At 39.6% G+C, this 19,517-nt stretch overlaps 1 protein-coding gene across 3 annotated transcripts in view; it reads right to left on the bottom strand.

Annotated features, from left to right (window-relative positions):
- The window catches only part of kcnab1a (potassium voltage-gated channel, shaker-related subfamily, beta member 1 a), a 169,583-nt gene that overhangs the window by 5,059 nt on the left and 145,007 nt on the right, over positions 1-19,517 (bottom strand). For all 3 annotated transcript variants that reach the window (XM_029119590.2, XM_013131370.4, XM_013131371.4), the window contains exons 9-11: positions 9,442-9,527; positions 8,434-8,554; positions 7,573-7,667 (exon numbers count right to left, since the gene is read on the bottom strand). In XM_029119590.2, the coding sequence (XP_028975423.2) occupies positions 7,573-7,667; positions 8,434-8,554; positions 9,442-9,527 (302 nt within the window). The remainder of the gene's footprint in view (positions 1-7,572; positions 7,668-8,433; positions 8,555-9,441; positions 9,528-19,517) is intronic.

The raw sequence follows: 19,517 nt of genomic DNA, 5'->3' as shown, positions 1-19,517 counted from the left end.
CCAATGGCCGGCCTTGACCCAGAACGCCCAGTCTGGCATGACCACCATGGATTCGGCTGGGACAAATACGGTAATTACCATTTCACATATCTACGATCTAACGATCTTTTGTTTAACTGTCTTTAATGTTATAGCTGTTTTGTAGAAACGTTTCGTTTAGTCCGCGAGCATACACAAATCATGTTTACAATTACATTAGACGACTAGCTAGCACCATTGTTCTATATTTATGACTAGCACGTTAGCATTGTTTCTGCTATTATTTTAGCAACGCAGCTAGGAGCGCTGGAGCTAGTCTACAAACAGCTGTGTGTACAATAAAACCCCCTTTTTTTATTTATTTTTTACTGTCAGTGAATAGCACCAAGTGAAAGTCAATGATTTCTTTATAACTAGTGACAGTGATCATGTCGTTAGCTCAGATAAGTACTGGTAAACTTAGTAAAATCTAGAAATAGAAGGCATCGTGCTAGCTAACTTGCCAGTCCCACCTGTGACTTAAAACAACCCAGCTGTTCTTTTGGAGATACATTTTTGACCAACTTATGCTGTGATCTGCACAATGTTTAGCAAGGTGAAACTTAACGTTATAGTGATTATGGGCATGATCCAACCAGTTACAAATTAGTTTTTACTGTTAACATATCTGGCAATATTGGAACATATCTGGCAATATTGTTACATTCATAACTAGTTGGCTTGTAGTCACATAACAAATATAATTGGTTTGCTACTATTCCTTAATTTAGGTGGTTCCTCATCCATCACATTTGATATTAACTTGACATGAAATCCATAGCAATCAGTGATGATTTAATCTGTTTATGATAAAGCAATTACATTTCTTGGCAATGAAAACCTACTACTTTCAACCTTCGCCACTTCTAGATTATGTTACCAGCTACCTCTCTGTAGCTCACATCTCCTATTTGGAATATTATTAGTTCCACAATAGATATTAATACCCTACTATTAATGTATGAAATAATGTCATCTAATACATAGTATGTCAGTGATTCTCAGTGAATCTGAAATCTGAAAAGAATAGCTCCAGCTGATGAAATGGGTTGCATTACTAGATGATATATGTTAACAATTCATTAATACTATCTTCTGTTGGTTTTAGGGAATCCGAATTGAGGATTTTGATTGGGAGAGCTCAGGGCTCTCTCATAATTCTGCCAACACAGGTGTTACCATGCCAGAAATGGAATGTCCATTGAAGACCGAGGACATTGAATATCTACCCGTTGCAATTGATCCCCTTTCTCATTCAAATAGTTTTGGAAGATACATTTATTTGACCACACTTGCACATGCATTGTACCTACTTCACCATCATTGACAGTCATGCCTGTGCCAATCAGAGGACTAAAGGCTTTTAATAATTCATGATTGCTTAAGTCCAGTCTAGGACCCCATGTATCCAGGCACCTTATAGTCCACCTTCCATTCACAGCAATTTTTTTAAATCGGACTTCTGTCTTGCTGACACAACCACAGGGAAGTGGGAAAGAACGTAGTGAAGGACATCTTCTCTGACAAACATTGTAATGGTGCGATGCACATATGGAAATGCTTTTTGAAGTTTAACATTCAATGTGGCTAACAATGATTTATACTTTCTAAAATATCAAATCAATTAGCCATGCACACTGGGTCATTTAATGCACACTGGGTCATTTAATACACCCATGAACAGTGAATTGGGTTAACATATACAAACTGGATTTGACAAAAAATGAAATTAGACTGCACAAATATCTTATCTATTACTATTTGAGTCTGAATGTACAGGTGCTGGTCATAAAATTAGAATATAATCAAAAAGTTGATTTATTTCAGTAATTCCATTCAAAAAGTGAAACTTGTATGTTTACATTCATTCCACACAGACTGATCTATTTCAAGTGTTTATTTCTTTTAATTTTGATGATTATAACTGACAACTTATGAAAACCCCAAATTCAGTATCTCAGAAAATTGTTCAATATTGAAGACACCTGGTGCCACACTAATCAGCTAATTAACTCAAAACACCTGCAAAGGCCTTTAGATGGTCTCGCTGTGTAGCCTACAGAACTAGACTATCATGGGGAAGACTGCTGACTTGACAGCTGTCCAAAAGACAACCACTGACACCTTGCACAAAGAGGGCAAGACACAAAAGGTCATTGCTAAAGAGGCTGGCTGTTCACAGAGCTCTATGTCCAAGCACATTAATAGAGAGGCAAAGGAAAGGAAAAGATGTGGTAGAAAAAAGTGTACAAGCAATAGGGATAACTGCACCCTGGAGAGGATTGTGAAACAAAACCCATTCAAAAATTTGGGGGAGACTCACAAAGAGTGGACTGCAGCTGGAGTCAGTGCTTCAAGAACCACCACGCACAGATGTATGCAAGACATGGGTTTCAGCTGTCGCATTCCTTGTGTCAAGCCACTCTTTAACAAGACACAGCGTCAGAAGCATCTCGCCTGGGCTAAAGACAAAAAGGACTGGACTGCTGCTGAGTGGTCCAAATTTATGTTCTCTGATGAAAGTACATTTTGCATTTCCTTTGGAAATCAAGGTCCCAGAGTCTGGAGGAAGAGAGGAGAGGCACAGAATCCACGTTGCTTGAAGTCCAGTGTAAAGTTTCCACAGTCAGTGATGGTTTGGGGTGCCATGTCATCTGCTGGTGTTGGTCCACTGTGTTTTCTGAGGTCCAAGGTCAACGCAGCCATCTACCAGATAGTTTTAGAGCACCTCGTGCTTCCTGCTGCTGACCAACTTTATGGAGATGCAGATTTCATTTTCCAACAGGACTTGGCACCTGCACACAGTGCCAAAGCTACCAGTACCTGGTTTAAGGACCATGGTATCCCTGTTCTTAATTGGCCAGCAAACTCGCCTGACCTTAACCCTATAGAAAATCTATGGGGTATTGTGAAGAGAAAGATGCGATATGCCAGACCCAACAATGCAGAAGAGCTGAAAGCCACTATCAGAGCAACTATCAGAGCTCTCATAACACCTGAGCAGTGCCACAGACTGATCGACGCCATGCCACGCCGCATTGCTGCAGTAATTCAGGCAAAAGGAGCCCCAACTAAGTATTGAGTGCTGTACATGCTCATACTTTTCATGTTCATACTTTTCAGTTGGCCAACATTTCTAAAAATCCTTTTTTGTATTGGTCTTAAGTAATATTCTAATTTTCAGAGATACTGAATTTGAGATTTTCATTAGTTGTCGGTTATAATCATCAAAATTAAAAGAAATAAACACTTGAAATATATTCTGTGTGGAATGAATGCATACATTATGCAATTTTTTGAATGGAATTACTGAAATAAATGAACTTTTTGATGATAATCAAATTTTATGACCAGCACCTGTATATGCATATTTGAAACTGCAACATTTCACTAAAACCTGATGAAATGCCTGCCCTAGATGGAAGGCCTCTGTCATCACTTGTTTGAACTCAGAAGTTTGCATATGCTTTACAGGCAGTAGGATTGTATTACTACATGCAGCGACTGTTGGGTGGCAAACTGTATGTGAACCATACAGGATGTCACAGGTGTGGTTGAACTGCACAAAGACTGAAGTTTTCTTCTGGTAAGACAGGAATGTGGCCCTGTCCTGTGAGCCACTGGAGAAACGTGCTGGGGGACAGGTGACCTGGATAGTCTACTGTGTCACCTGCCTCTGGATGTTCACCTTTTCAGAGACAGAAAGCAAACAATCATGTTAAATATTTGGTTTACCTGTACCAGCACAGAGGTACATAAGTACTTACAATGATAATGAAATCTACATGGAAACTGAATTACCAAATAAAAAATTACAAAGTGGGATGTTTTCCATATTCCAAAGAAAATGTATTGCAAAAAGTTATTCAAGTAAATGGCTAGCTATATCAATATAAAACAACATTAATATAACAGGCACTATATTTATAGACCACAATACCATATGCACTATTACATTTAATGTAAACATGACTGTTTTTACACTAAGTTGACCAAGTATGATGTTATTATATAGTGGCAAGCACGGTTTTATAGGTACTAGCCCATATTTACTTTACGGTGTCAATGACAATCACAAGGTGTAGTTATCGCTTAGAAGGCAAACGCTTAGAAATAATAAACACCAGGCTACCATAAAAACGTGGGATAATAGCTACTGTGCAACGTCGAGAGAAAGATTTAATTTCCCCTGTTTCTATAAAAACAGCTATATCATTAACAACATTTAAACAAAAGATCGTTAGATCGTAGATAAGTGAAATTGTAATTACCGTATTTGTCCCAGCCGAATCCATGGTGGTCACGCCAGACAAGGCATTCTGGGTCAAGGCCGGCCACTGGCAAGGCAAGAGCTTCTTCCTTGTTTCATGTACTATGCTCCAAAATGTAGGTGCTGATTGGCCCAAGAGGAGTCCTGTGCGCCAATGAACGCTATCTATCGATCTGCGCTCGATTGCTCTTCCTTCATCCTCCAACTACCCGGATGTCTGTCTCAGTAACTTGAAATTGAATTTGAGAACTGAATCTGAATTGTGAGAAGTGAATGTGAAGATATATAGAGAGTTTAATTTTCAGTGAGGATCACATTTTATTGGACTTCGGATCCAAACGAATAAATTCAATTTCAAATTATACAATTCAGATTCAGTTTTTCAATGCAATTATTCAAATTAAACAATACAATTTCAAATTATGTGATTCAAATTCAGTTTTTCAATGCAATTATTCAAATTTAGCAATTCAAATTCAAATATAAATGATTCAAATTCAGTTTCTGGTGGCACATATTTCAGCCCATAGTAGTCCTACTGGTTGGTCATGAGTTGAAAGTTCACAGATGTATTTTTCTGGACCGGGCTAAATCAGAAGCAATCATATATGTCTGTACTTGGATTGAAAATAGTAGATCAGATTTGATCCGGTCAGGAAAGGTGTTGTTTTTAACATTTGGCATAAAAAACACTTGTGATTATGATTCAGTCTCTGACTGTTGAGGACATTTCAGGGACTATGTAAAAAAAGGGCTGTCATTCATTCATGGTGCTTGGTTTATGGATGGAAAGACCCTCAAATGAAAGCTGACAGTATGAACTTTAACCTCAATTCCGATGTGCTGGAGTACACAGTCAAAACAACGTGTCACTCTCCAAATACTTATTGACTGCACTGCATGTATATTATGTTTCAAAGAGATGTAGTCAAGTCTGGACCGGACTTGATTTCAATGCCTACAGAAATATGATTCAGACCGGCCTATATTTAGGCTAAACATCATTGTCACTGGTTCAGTCTCTGATTTGGTCAAGACTGAACCAGTCATAGACATCTGTTTCACAAGTATATATAGTATTGCACAGTACAGTATAACATCTCAGATTAGAGAACATTAAACTACACAATATAGTTAAGACAGAATGTACAATACAGTCCATTAAAATAGAAATTGTAACACACAAGTACAGTAAATTACAGTGTACTGTATTGTTTGCTAATGTACTCTACTAAACTAAACCCTACTGAATTAAACTCTACTGTACAGTACCATACCGAATTCAGTTATAACTGTCCTGTACCCAAAGGCAGTCCACTGAATTAAATTCTACTTTACTTTAACAGCTGAACTACATCAGAGCTGTTAAGTTCACTGAAATGTCTCCAAACTGTGCGTCACAGTTTAATAAATCAAGGTGATCAATGAAATGTTCAACACCCCAAGTAAAAATGGCCCATCTGCCAAGTGAGGTTCCCTCGAAGGAACGTAATCTCACGCTTCCCATTAATTTTCTTGTTAGCAGGAGATTTCTAAGACAGAATAGATGCAGAAAAATAACCTCATATAAATTCACAAAAAATCTCAACAATCCTATTGATTATTTTGTTTTTTTATTCATTCCATTGCCATTTTTTTAAATTCATTCTGTACTGATTGAAATTATTGTTATTTTATTTGAAGCTTGTATTAAGAAAAATTGAATTTCATAGACTTTTCCATGTAATTACCCATTGCTACAGAGACGGTAGAAAACTTTATACAGTATTTCCTTGTTCATTGGAATATTGTCCTATAGGAATGCTTTTTGTTGCCACCCACTTTTTGTTGCCACCTATTCTTGAGAAAGAAAGCAGTTCAGGAACAACTGCAATAAAGGGAACATTGCCAAAGAACAGATTTGACTGGTTTCACAGACTTCTGACTTTCACTCACACTTCTGAGAATAGTCAGAAGTGTGAATCCAACCAGAATCCTTAACCCTAGCCTTAACCTCAGTGCTGTGATACATAACCTAAACCTAACCGTTTCCTAACATTAGCCTTAACCCCAGTGCTGTGATACATAACCTAAACCTAACTGTAAATGTAATAAAATGTAACCTTAAATTTAACCGATGATATTTGTGTTAATTCCTATAATACATTTTAGTACTGTCCATAACATTTGTTAAGTTTTTGCAAATTTGTAACATTGTAATGTAACCTAATGTAAGATTTCTGATGCAATCGGGTGTCACAGCAATAGGTGTAATGTGTAGCGTATTCTCCTGAGACCAAGTTGTTAGTTGCAGAGAAAAGTAAATAGTGTGAAATCAGTGAAAATCTCTGCTATGAACCTTGTAGTTGTTCATCACAATTCCAGGGTAGCAGCCCAAAATACAATGATGATGGTGCAGTGACGGTACACTCTGGTTCTGCCATAATTAATTAAACTGGATTGTACGTATCTGTACTGTGCTGTTCTGTACCATACTGAATACAATTCTACAGTCCAGTACCACAATGTATTTTACTTTTACTGTACTCTTTTGTCCCTTACTGTGATGTTCAAACTTGAGAAAATACACATTTGTAGCATTCATACACTGTTGTTATTCATGAGTCCTGAGTTGTGTCACAGGTCAGCACCACGGACAGCGCACTTAGCGCACAGCTCCTCATATTGGTCTCCTCTAAATGGCTCTAATAATTTTTTATGTACCAGTTTTTTTCATTAAAGTTTTACTTCCACTACAAATAGCATCGATGTACTGTATGCCTTTTGCCACTAACCATTGAAATAGCTTAGAAGCCAGTAGTTCTACTACCTGACTACTTGGAATAGGCCTATGAACTGAGTCCATGCTAGCGAGACTAAAGGCAAACTTCACACTGACAAAGCTAACTGACTTGAACAAAGAGAACTTGCAATAAATAATCATATGTATAAGTGAAAAGACGAGAGAATCGTTGCAGACCCTTTTTCTTTTACTGCGCAATGGGTTGTGGTCTATATTACCCCAAAAAGCATGCAAGTTGCATACTTTCAAAATCCCCTGGAAGTAGTAGACCATCTGGGCACTTTTGGCATACAGCGCATTATGGTTTGGGACATACTAATCTTCATCTAGCACACTATATAGTATAGATAGTATGCGATTTAAGATGGAACGCTTCATTGATCGCACCCATCTGATGTCCCATGTCTAAATAAGTTCCTGATTAAGGGGTTGCAATGGAAACATGGAGAGGAACTGGCTTCAAGGGCCAGATTAAAATTCCACTGGGTTAGACAGTCCTCACCTTCATGGATGCCCTGGAGGTTTCTGGGATGCCATTCTGGTACTTCCCCGTGATGATTCCACAGGCCAATGGAGACCAAGTCATCGCCCCCACGCCTGTCACCATGGCAACCATAGGAAATGTGGCCACAGAAAAAAAGAGAGGAAGGGAGGGACAGAGAATGAGAGGAAGGCAGTTGGCGACAGACAGAGATAATGGACTATGTTTGAGATATCTTCGATCTTCCAGTCAGACAGACACCAAACATATGCTCTGAGGACATCATCTAATCCCCCATATTGAACCACATAAGATGTAAAAGTGGTCTTAGTGAGACATTATATTATTAGCTTATTATTGTAATGGTTAGTTATGTATTAGATTAGATTAAAATGTATTGTCATTGAACAAGTACAAGTACAGTACAACAAAATGCAGTTAGCATCTAACCAGAAGTGATTTTGAACACATCCCCTATTTAGAACCATGCAGCAGTGTGTATTCAAACTCCTATGAAAATGAGGACCGGTTGGAATTTTACACTAAGTGAGGACATTTTGGCAGGTCCTCACAAAATATGTTTTTTGAGGCTTGGGTTTAAGTTTAGAGTTAGATTTAAGGTTAGAAGGAGTCTTAGAATTAGTTTTACGTTTTGGCATTAAGGGTTTAGTTGAGGAGGTAGCTAAAGTTTAAGCATATAGGACAGGTAACTGAGATTAAAGTTAGGTTACGGTTTGTTTAAAATCTATATTTTGTAACGGTACTGCATTTACGGTCCTCACTTTGATAGCAAAACTGCTAAATATTTATGTATCCCATGTTTGTGTGTTTGTGTCTGTGTTTGTGTGTGTCTATGCTCCAGCCTTCATGATTGACACCTGCCTATTTTGTGGTAGAGCTCCGGAAGCTGAACCTCCACCTTCTCTCTCTGGAAGAGATGGTACTCAGCCTGCTCACACACCGGAGGGATCAGATTAAACTGTCTGGCCACAGAGTACGCCTCCTACACAGAGGAAAGGGGGGAGGAGATAGTGAGGTCGAGAGGGATACAGAATGAGGAATCGGATGTTGGAGGGAGTGGTTGACAGAGTATATGTGTTTGGCTAGTCTTCCTAGGGGAGAGATGGGGAGAGGGAAACCAGAATCAAATCAGAATCGGCAACGCTATGCAGAACCCTTAACAAGATGACACACTTCCCAATGTGCAGCTCATTTAGCACCGACTCACCTGTCTAGCATATCTGTGTTTCCATATGTGTCCAAAAATACAAGCGCCCCAGGGAACACATGCGTGGAGGCGCTCATTGCTTGGTTAAGCATAAACATAACCACTTTCATCGGCTACAGGGCTAGCGGGGAGGGCGGCGGTATTTGGCGTAACACCACTCGGGTTCCAAATTACAGGGCCGCTATGTTCTGTTGCATCGGGAATCCATGTGTACATACCCCTGCATTATGGATGCCGACTAAATTACAGTCCTTTCATCTGAGCTGCTACGCTACGAAGCTATCCCCTCGAGTTCACCGTAATCACAATCAGCACAATGCTGGGTTTCGGAGGGAGGGCGAGAAACACATAACACGGTTGACGGTTAAGAAAAGTCTTGGATGCTTCAGCGACTGGCCTTTATCGGACTGCTTTCAGGAAATGTATTCACCCACCACCTCCGCTGTCCTCCCCCTCATCCTTTGAATGTCAGGACATAGAGGCCTTTTTATTTCCTTCTTTCTCTCTCTCTTTCCCTCTCTTTTCATTCCCCCCTCTCTATCCCGCCCACCCTCACGCTCTCCCTATTTTTCCCCCTACAAATCAATAATTTAAATCAAAAGGTGTTGAATGAGTGCCAACTACACACTCCAATACCCTTTAGTGCTTTCATTGTCACTTACCATGATCTCCATGGCCGTCCATCGAGACGTCCCCCAGTACATGGACATCCCCTGGTTGATAACGAATGTCATGGCTCTCACGATCTCTGAGGACACATCAATAAGTCAGTACAGAAATTCATCCGTCTGTACATCAGTCAACCAAACCGTCCATCAATTGGTCCATGAATCCAACTAATGCTGACTTGAAATGCATTTTCTAAGGGAATATGGATACATCGTCAACCCAACTTTATAGTGCATGAAATACACATTAAAAGCAGTCAGTTACTGGTAACTTACTGTGTAAGAACTAAAGAATACTACTGTATAGTACATTACAGTAAAGTACGTTTTTACTTGAATTGTTTATTGGAATGTACTCATGGGTGACCTAAAATAAGTAGATTTTAACTAAGTAGATTGGCTTTAACTCTTTAATAACCAATTTTGAGAATTTAAATATGGGATGACTTCAACATCAGAAAAAAAGTTGGTGTCTTTGTTAAGAGATACTGGCTTGGATATTATGGAATCCTAGGAATGACAAATTTCAGTAAAAGGTAAATAGATTTATTTAAAAGGATATTAAAATATAAAGTGTTTAATATTTTCCTTTGCCTACTATGAGCAAACAAAATAAATTACAAAATACTCTTACTCTTTTTCAACACCTCACTATCACTATTTTCTCATGCCTTCTGTAGAACAGTAATTTATCTATTTCCCATTTTCCTCATGTAAGATTTATAATTTTCCTTGTGTTGTATTATAATTAGAAAAGTGTGTCTAAAATTATGCAGGGGATAAATTGGTTGTATCCAACTGTCAAGGCTGAATAATGACTAAGCAGACGTTCTCCAACTGTAGTAGTTGTAACACCTCCTGATGGAAAGCTATGTGACTCTGGAATTTTATTGTCTGCACTGAACAATTTGAAAATAATACAAATTACTATTTAAATCTAAAAGGACAAATACTGTTTTAATATTTATTTTCTGCAATAAATAAAACGTTTTTGTGACTAACGCGTCTCCCACGGACTTACTGAATGTTGGGCATTCTGGAGCAATTAGGCTATTCTACTGTACTTGGGTGCTCATTCTGCTCCCGAGCATGATCAACTGTTTAGCTCCACATTTGCAAACTGAACAGGCTAACGTTAAAAAATGTATACGCAAAAATCTAATATTATGTCGTGGCTGAAAGGACCAGTCTCCAAAATTTCTGATGCTGGCTCTGTCATATCAGTTACAACCTTTGAAAATGAGGATGATAATCGAGCAAGCAGCAGCTCCACTGCTGAGCCTGATACCGACAGCAGCGTGAATGCTAGCAGGTCCCGGAAAACGGCTACAATGCTCTACAATTCGCATTACCTCAGTTTGGGATTTACTGTCACTGGGTCAAGCTGAGCCCACACTCAAGTGTGTTGTGTGTGCTATGGTTTTCTCAGCAACAAGAGCATGAAGCCAGCACATCTATGGAGACACTTGACAACAAAACTTGCACTCAGCAAGGACAAGTTAGTTAAATTATTTCAAACAAAACGATTTGAAGCAATGCAAATAAGGTCCAACATATGTCCAACATAACTAACAGTTCTACTTTCGCATACCAGACAGTGTTGCCAACTCCTCAGTAAGGAAAGTCGCTATTGGCTGTCCTAAAAGTCGCTAGAAGTCGCTAAATTATGTCATCGCCTAATTTGCATAAATTCCCATTAGCATGATTAATTTAATTTTCTTTTTGTTTTTAACATACAAAACTCTCGTTGGAGAAAAGAATATACATGCGTATTTACAAATGTTGTCCATGTACAAGAAATAATCACCTGAGCAAAAAAACTAAGAACAAATCAAAAAAGGGGGCGCTATTTAAGTCAAAATCAAAAGAAATCAACAAAGAACATTTACATTTTGCAGGGGCTTCCCGCATGCGCATGCGCGATTCGTTTTCAGTCTGGATGCGGAGGAGTTAATATCTCCTGCACTGACTGCAGCTCGGAGGAACTGCTGTGCGAGGACTGGGAGTGCTTTCAGATGGGGGAGGGGCCCACGGCGGCACACGCTGCTCGTTAAAAAGAGTAAGAACAAGTCTAGTTGCTTTTTTGAAAAAAAGTCGCTAAGGGGGTTTGAAAAGTCGCTAAATCAAGCGACAAAGTCGCAAAGTTGGCAACACTAATACCAGAGTGCAAGAAGCATCTTACCATACTAGCCTTCGGATTGCTAAAGCAGGTATACCCCACACTTATGTGTTTGCAACTGACATTTTCTAAATGGTATTAAATGCATAAATAAACCAACTTCTAACTGTCAAACAAGTACATACTAATTGGCATGGTTGTGTAGCTAGCGCACCAAAGTGGAACGTTAAAGAATTATAGGGCAGGATATATTTTCCCTGAAAATGTCGGGTGTTACCGCGATATTGGCGTTGTTCAATTCACATGCATGGTAGTTTTAAACATTGGTTTGAAACTCTTGTTTGATTTTAAACTACAGCTGCTAGTCTGCTTCAAGTAATGAGTTGCAGCACAGCAGAAGAAATTCTCCCCACCAACTAAAGTAATGATGTCTTCATTACCACTGTAACACTGTGTCCTTGAAGGGATAGCTAAAGATTTTCCAATCAATGTTCTGATATTGGCTTTAGACTCGCTCTATTTCCCCGGCTAAAACTATAGCTAGATCTAAAAGTAATCTCACTGACATATACTGGCTGACTATGGTAGTCTTAATCCCAAAAGACAGTCAAGTGTTCGCACAATTAGCCAATGGTGTATCAGATACTGCCCAGATAGTTTAGACACACCCTTCTAATTATAATACGACACAAGGAAATTGGGATATCTTACATGAGGAAAATGTGAAATGTCTCATGAGGAAAATAGAAAATTGATAAAGTATTCAACTGTTCCAAGCCTGAGAAAATAGTAAAAGTGAGATATTGAAAAATATAAATTATTTTGTAATTTATTTTGTTGGCTTATAGTAGATAACTGTATTTGTTAAAGACATGGTTGTTCAATTTGTTCATTTAAAATCCTTTGATAATCTTCATAGGAATTCCTAGGTTATTAAATTTAATGGAATCATGGATTGATTGATGCCCAACAATCATGATGCATTCTGTTTTCAAAGCACAACTGATGCTCATTTGAAAGTAGCCATACCTTAATAACTGATGACATTAGAAGTCTCTGACTAACCATCTGACAGGTGTTGAAACTGCTGGTTTCTCAAAAAGTGACCTCTAGAAAAAAATTATATCCCCACCGCAAGCATTTTGCATAACATCATAAAACAACTACATTTTAGTGGCTTACACTGGTCTGGTTGGTCTTACATTGGTCTGGTTGGTCTTACACTGGTCTGGTTGGTCTTACATTGGTCTGGTTGGTCTTACACTGGTCTGGTTGGTCTTACACTGGTCTGGTTGGTCTTACACTGGTCTGGTTGGTCTTACATTGGTCTGGTTGGTCTTACATTGGTCTGGTTGCCGGAGGTGCAATTACTACTACAGCATTGGTTTGATTCCAGCCTATTTTCAATTAATCACCTACATTATTAATGAACTTTAGTATAAATTTACCTAACCACTTTAATTAGAAATGTGCCCCATTACTACTTATTCAGTAAATAACATGTTTATTATTGTAAACCAAGTTGTTTATACCGAAGATTAGCTGAAAGCTGTGGTATATGAGCCTGAATACTACAGGTATGACAACACATCACTTTTGAATGTTTTAATTGTGCTGACAGTTTGATAATGGGAATCTCTGAAGTTTGTGGTATATCGCAAATATAGAATAGGTTCAGGCACTCTTATAAAATAAAATAACCTAAATATTTCACAGTATATACACTCATATAGGTCATACTAGATTTCATTACAGTAACAAATTCAACAGCTGGGAAATATTGGCAGTTATTTTGACGTTATTATAAAACAAGCTTTGTCGAACAATAGCGTTTCACTGTGTACCACTAGGGAGCAATGATGTCTTACTGCCTGGGATGTATCAAAGGCTTATAATTACAACCAAATTGTCCCAAAACCTGTTGTGTCCTCTGCCTGGCCACTGGGATTCTTCTCCCTGTGGGGACTAGAAATGATGACCCCGATGCTTCGGATTCATGCCCCCGGTGTGCTGTCTGGCTCCCTGTCTATGTGTGGTTGTACCTTTGGAGTGACAGTGACGCCAATGCACTTAAAGAACACTGACTCCCTGAGCGGTCTCCCTCTTCCTGCTAACACCCTCCTTCACACTTCCCCTAATGACCAGAGACAGGCTGAAGTGCTAATATTCTGCAAACCACATGTTCATTATTAATGAAGCAATTAGCTCCAACACTAGCATCTGGGTTATGGCACACCATGAAGGGTCTCTTAGATTACCTCTGTCGCTGTTGTCTCTGTGTAGCTAGAACCTATCAGGACTAGAGCCAGGGGAGGGAGGGGAAGAACACAGCCCTTTTGGGCAATGGTATTTACCAACCAGGAGAGCTATGCTACTGTCATTGTGGGCTCAAACACACAAACCACCAATGCTTACCAACATACAATGCACACACATCTACACAAAGAAGACAAGGAAAAGTCTGAATGATCAAATGTGATCTAACAAATAACCACTGCAATGTGTCAGAGGAGGGGCAAGGCTCCAGCTCCCAATTGTATTCTATTTTTCTCCCTCTTGTCTCCTTAATTGCTGTGCTAGAACACTCCAGTAACATCCCAGTAATGAACAAATATCCCCCAGGGTTCCACAGCTCACACCAAGATCTGTAAATACTGTCCTGCCAGAGACAAAATCATACACATTTCAATAAAAACTCTCTCCTCTATACATTTCCCAATTCGTTAAGGTCCCATTCATGATTATGAATCATCACCACAAACGCTCAGTAGGTTTGGCAGAGTCAAAGTTTGAGATATCATCCAATGTACATATTGCCAAACAGTTCATGACCCTGCACGTGTAACCAAGTTAGGAATGTGCCATAGGCTCTCTTGACAGCTAGCTTAAATGTGCCAATGGTGCTTTACAATTGGCACCTCTTGTATAGTGCAAAAGGTCGGCACTTCGTCATAGGAAGGCTGTCACGTGTGTTGCTAAGCAGAAGACAGTGAGTTGGCACCCAGTGTGGGGCGAGGCAAACTGTCGGTGGAGGAAGATAAACTGTTAGCTGCAACATGATGACAGTGGTTTAACTGGTGCCGAGAACTGGATCATGACTTGCTGTTTAGAAGGTAACAGAGTTAAAAATGTACCATAATCTCACTGTAATTTCAAAGATAAGGCAATTTGATTGCTGCATTTGGTATAGCTCAAACTTTGTCAATGAGAATGGTAACGTGTGTTCACCTGACAAACCAGTGTATTCTGACCTTTAGATCTGATGTGTCCCACAAGCCAGGATTTTCAGACAACAATGTCGAAGTTTAACATGCAATATCTAAAATCTGTTGAATGTCAGGTCCCTAAGACTTTATCTTGAATACAATCATAGTATTTTTTTTATTGATTAGAAAGAAGAAAATATATATCTCACTAACAGCAACAATCATGGGTAACTCTAATTCGCTCTGGATGGGAATGTATGCTACTAAATTTGCTACAGATATTTAAAAATTTGGTTCTCTCTCACATCCACTTAAAAGGAATGCTGGGGGATATGCAAATACGGCTTTACTACATGGTTAAAAAAATTACTTAATTCCATCCCAGCTCACAGCCTCCATCCCTGACTCCCCATAGCAGAATGTAGCCACTGATGACAAGACAGGTCTTAGCCAACATTGGTAACTGTGGGAATATTTGCCATTTACAAAAGAACAGAGGGACTGTATTCCTTTATTTAGATGTTTCCAGACCTGTATGGGTTTATTGGGTTAGTGATTGTGGATGTGTGCCTGCGTATCTTTATATCTGACAGTAAGTGCACCATTGGAGTGCACTCAGGGGACTGCACTTAGACCTTGGCTCTATTCATTAATGTCAGACCCCTAGAATTCCCATGTAAACCCTCTTCATATACGGCCAAGGCCTGAGGGGGCTCCACTCATCACCAGGAAGTACACTCTCTGACTTTCTTCGATTGAAAAGCCAACCTCAGGCAAAACTGAAATACTTACGGTGCCCAGGCGAAGCAAATCCACAACCCATCAAGTTTTAGTATTTTGTGCTGTAACTTGTCTTGGATAACGTTGCAGAAGAATTATTTATATATTTTGTCAATCATAAATTGGAGGGCTGCTTATTTTAACCTGTTTTCTAACTGTTTTAATTCTTAATTATGTGTTTTTATGTTGTTTTATCATTTGCTTTACTACTGTAGCTAAGGGCATTTTAACAGAACGGTTTCATGTAGATGATTTAGACTTGTGTCAGACAATCTTTTTAATGGAGAAAATGTAAACTGTCACCCGTCACCTTCCAAGGTAGGCAACTGTAAACACTTTCCCCCACAGAAACTCCCTTGGGTTAGATGTATTAACATAAATGTGCTGCTCATGTTTAATTTAGACATGTGCGTGGTGATGTTAGAAGTCAAAATATGTTATTTAGTACGTTTCTCCTGCTGGTAGAAGGAGAATTTGTAAAAAGTAATGTTGGTTAATTCAGCAACAGCTAGTTAGCTATGGTGTAACATACTCAACGGCATGTGCTGCAGGGGCCAATTTTAAACGTCACGTACGATGCACCCTGTTCCCTTTTGTTTAATGATAAATTGGACTGACTGGGTAGCCTGTCACAAAACTCTAGAACTACGGAAAGACTTTGTTTCGCTTTGCCCAATAACACTATTTGACTTTTCAAATAACAAAGATAATATAAAATGTTGTGTGCAGTTATAGGGGGGATAGCTTGCATTAGCTTTTCCTTATTACCAGCCTGAAAACAATGGAACTTGGTGATTGAGTATCAGTCTTATGAGAAAATAATCGAGGATTGTTGTGAAGCAGGGCTGCCCTGTTCCTGGAGATCTGTTGTCCTGTAGGTGTTCTCTCCAACTCTAATTTAGCAAACCTTATTCTGACAAATAGCTGGATGAAAAGCTTAATCAGGTTAGTCACAAATGGGTTGGTGAGGAAACCTACATGACAGTAGATCTCCAGGAATAGGGTTGGTCCCTCTATAGCTGCGGCGGATGCTGGGAAATATAGGCCCTCAGCAGCATCTCTCCTCATTGCTAGGTATGTATGGCTGTGTGGACTCCAGATCAGAAGATCAGTTAGTGGAAGATTTGGGCTGATAAAAGTAATCCTCAGTATCTTTGTAGGTACCTACCATAGACTGTATATATAATGGACGACGCCCTTTCGCTCTTTTCCATTGGTGAAAAATGAAGCCACCAATGTCCTGATACGGCGCTGACATCTTGGACTTGCGTCTGCGCAGATAGCGATCTTGGGACCAGTTCTGCGCAGTAGTTATGCGCAGTAGCGAGAAGGAAGTAAAGCCCTAAAGCCGCGAAATCAACGGCCCCACCCCTGTGCCCCGCCCTCACTCTCCCTCGCAGAATGCGCATACCGTAATCAATCGCAAGTCCAAGTACAGTACAACCTTTGCTTGTTAAACCTAGACGATATGTTATAGCCTAATTTACATCATGTTTAACCTTAATTTAGAATAGGCATAATACAAAAATAATTGGTAACTTCTAGCTAACGATCACCTGCTAGCTATTAACATGGCTATTAACGAGGCTTGTTGTCTTTTAGCTAACGTTAGCTAGCCCATTACATTTATTTACTAATTAAATAGCTTATAAATTTAACTTACCGAAAAAAATTCAAAGATTGATTGGAAATGCCAGATCGGTTAGCACAATGTACTGCAGAACAACCCATTATGTCTGTGTGAAATTATAGAAATTTAGAGATTAAATGTAAAGTTCCAATCTCCTCAGTCCTCCGAAGATTCAGTGGCTCCTCGGCTCAGATAGCTGTCAATCACAGCTGTGAATCACGACGTCACACCACCGTTTTTAGAGCATTAAATAACTAACTAAAAACAAACTCTTGAATTTACATTAGGGTGATACAAACTACAGTAAATGCCAGAAACCAGCTTCGGAAAAAATATATTTGAAAGGTAATTTAATTGTTTAGTTGGTCTCGCGTCCCATTGAATAACATGGGGAGGGCGGGGTTTATGACCTATACTGGGACCACTCACCAGGGGGCGATCGAGACGTTTTGGCTTCACTTTTCAGGGCTTGTGCGGCACGCTTGGTACCTACAGCTGTGCATGGTTGAAATCAAAACATGTCTAATCGGCTTTTCTTTACTGGTGGTGGGGGCTCACTGTCTGGGAAACGTTACTGGTGGTGAGGGCTCACTGTCTGGGAAACGTTACTGGTGGTGAGGGCTCACTGTCTGGGAAACGTTACTGGTGGTGAGGGCTCACTGTCTGGGAAACGTTACTGGTGGTGAGGGCTCACTGTCTGGGAAACGTTACTGGTGGTGAGGGCTCACTGTCTGGGAAACGTTACTGGTGGTGAGGGCTCACTGTCTGGGAAACGTTACTGGTGGTGAGGGCTCACTGTCTGGGAAACGTTACTGGTGGTGAGGGCTCACTGTCTGGGAAACGTTACTGGTGGTGAGGGCTCACTCTCTGGGAAACGTTACTGGGGGTGGGGGCTCACTGTCTGGGAAACGTTACAGTGGGTGGGGTTTCACTGTATGGGAAATGTTACAGTGGGTGGGGGCTCACTGTATGGGAAATGTTACAGTGGGTGGGGGCTCACTGTAAGGGAAATGTTACAGTGGGTGGGGGCTCACTGTATGGGAAATGTTACAGTGGGTGGGGGCTCACTGTAAGGGAAATGTTACAGTGGGTGGGGGCTCACTGTCTGGGAAACGTTGACAATATTGCTGTCTGGTGCTGATATTATCACTGACAACTGAACACTGCAGTCCTTTTTAGTAGCACTGCACCATTTAAAGTGTGTATCCAAGAAAGGCAATCTGGTATGGCGTCTTCTGCTGCAAACAGTCAGGTAAATGCCAAATGCTTTTTTTCAGGTTTTTTACCTGGTAGAGCAAGTGATTAAATATGCAGTCAGTAATTATATAGCTTTTTAATTAATCACCCGTAAGCAGATTCTGCGTCGGATGAATTATGCAAGGAATTACTTCAATTCTTTGTAAATTAATGTTTAACAAGCTTTGTGAATAAATTGCTGGTGGGATATTCTTGGGATGCATCTTATTGGTATGAATTGGCTTATTCCTCGTCTGTCTTTAATGTGCTTGCATGCACAGCTCTATTTATGAACTTACTAGTGATATTCTTGCAACTTACCCTTGAAAAAAACTTTGTGGAAATGTGTTTTTCTACTGATTAAATGAACTATAAGTAAATAAAAACACTATGTATGTGCTTTCCGTAAAAAAAAAAATCCAGTACGTTTACCAAACAGTATTTGGGTGTTGCCCATTAAAGGTCACTTTAATTCATTGATTGAACATTTACATAGAACAATAAATGTCTATTAATAGAATAAAAAAAAACATTTGCCTTTTTGAGAATATGGAAAGTACATTCGGAAAGTATTCAGACCCCTTCATTTTTTACACATTTTGTTATGTTACAGACATATTTTAAAATGGAATCAAGTTTTTTTCCTCTTCAATCTACACACAATATCCCATAATAACCATGCAAAAACAAGTTTTGTATATTCAGACCTTTTTACTCAGCGCTTTTTCAAAAGACGTATGTAGGGAGTTTCTCCCATTCTTCTCTGAAGATCCACTCAATCTCATTCAGGTTAAATGGGGATTGTTGCTGCACAGGCATTTTCAGTAGTCTCCAGGCTCTGGCTGGGCCACTCGACCTGGCTGTGTGCTAAGGGTCATTGTCCTGTTGGAACCTCTATCTGTACGTTGCTCTATTCATCCTTCCATCGACCCTGACTAATATCCCAGTCCCTGCTGCTGAAAAACATTCCCACAGTGTTATGCTGCCATCCCCATGCTTCGCTTTATGGATAGTATTGGCCAGTTGATGAGTGGTGCTTGGTTTCCTCCAAATGTGAGGCTTGGCATTCAGGGCAAATAGTTGGTTTCATCAGACCAGA

The sequence above is a fragment of the Esox lucius genome, chromosome 1 (assembly GCF_011004845.1).
Source record: "Esox lucius isolate fEsoLuc1 chromosome 1, fEsoLuc1.pri, whole genome shotgun sequence".
Lineage (NCBI taxonomy): Eukaryota > Metazoa > Chordata > Actinopteri > Esociformes > Esocidae > Esox > Esox lucius.
The sequence above is the reverse complement of the archived record's forward strand: the minus strand, read 5'-3'. Positions and strand labels throughout refer to the sequence as shown.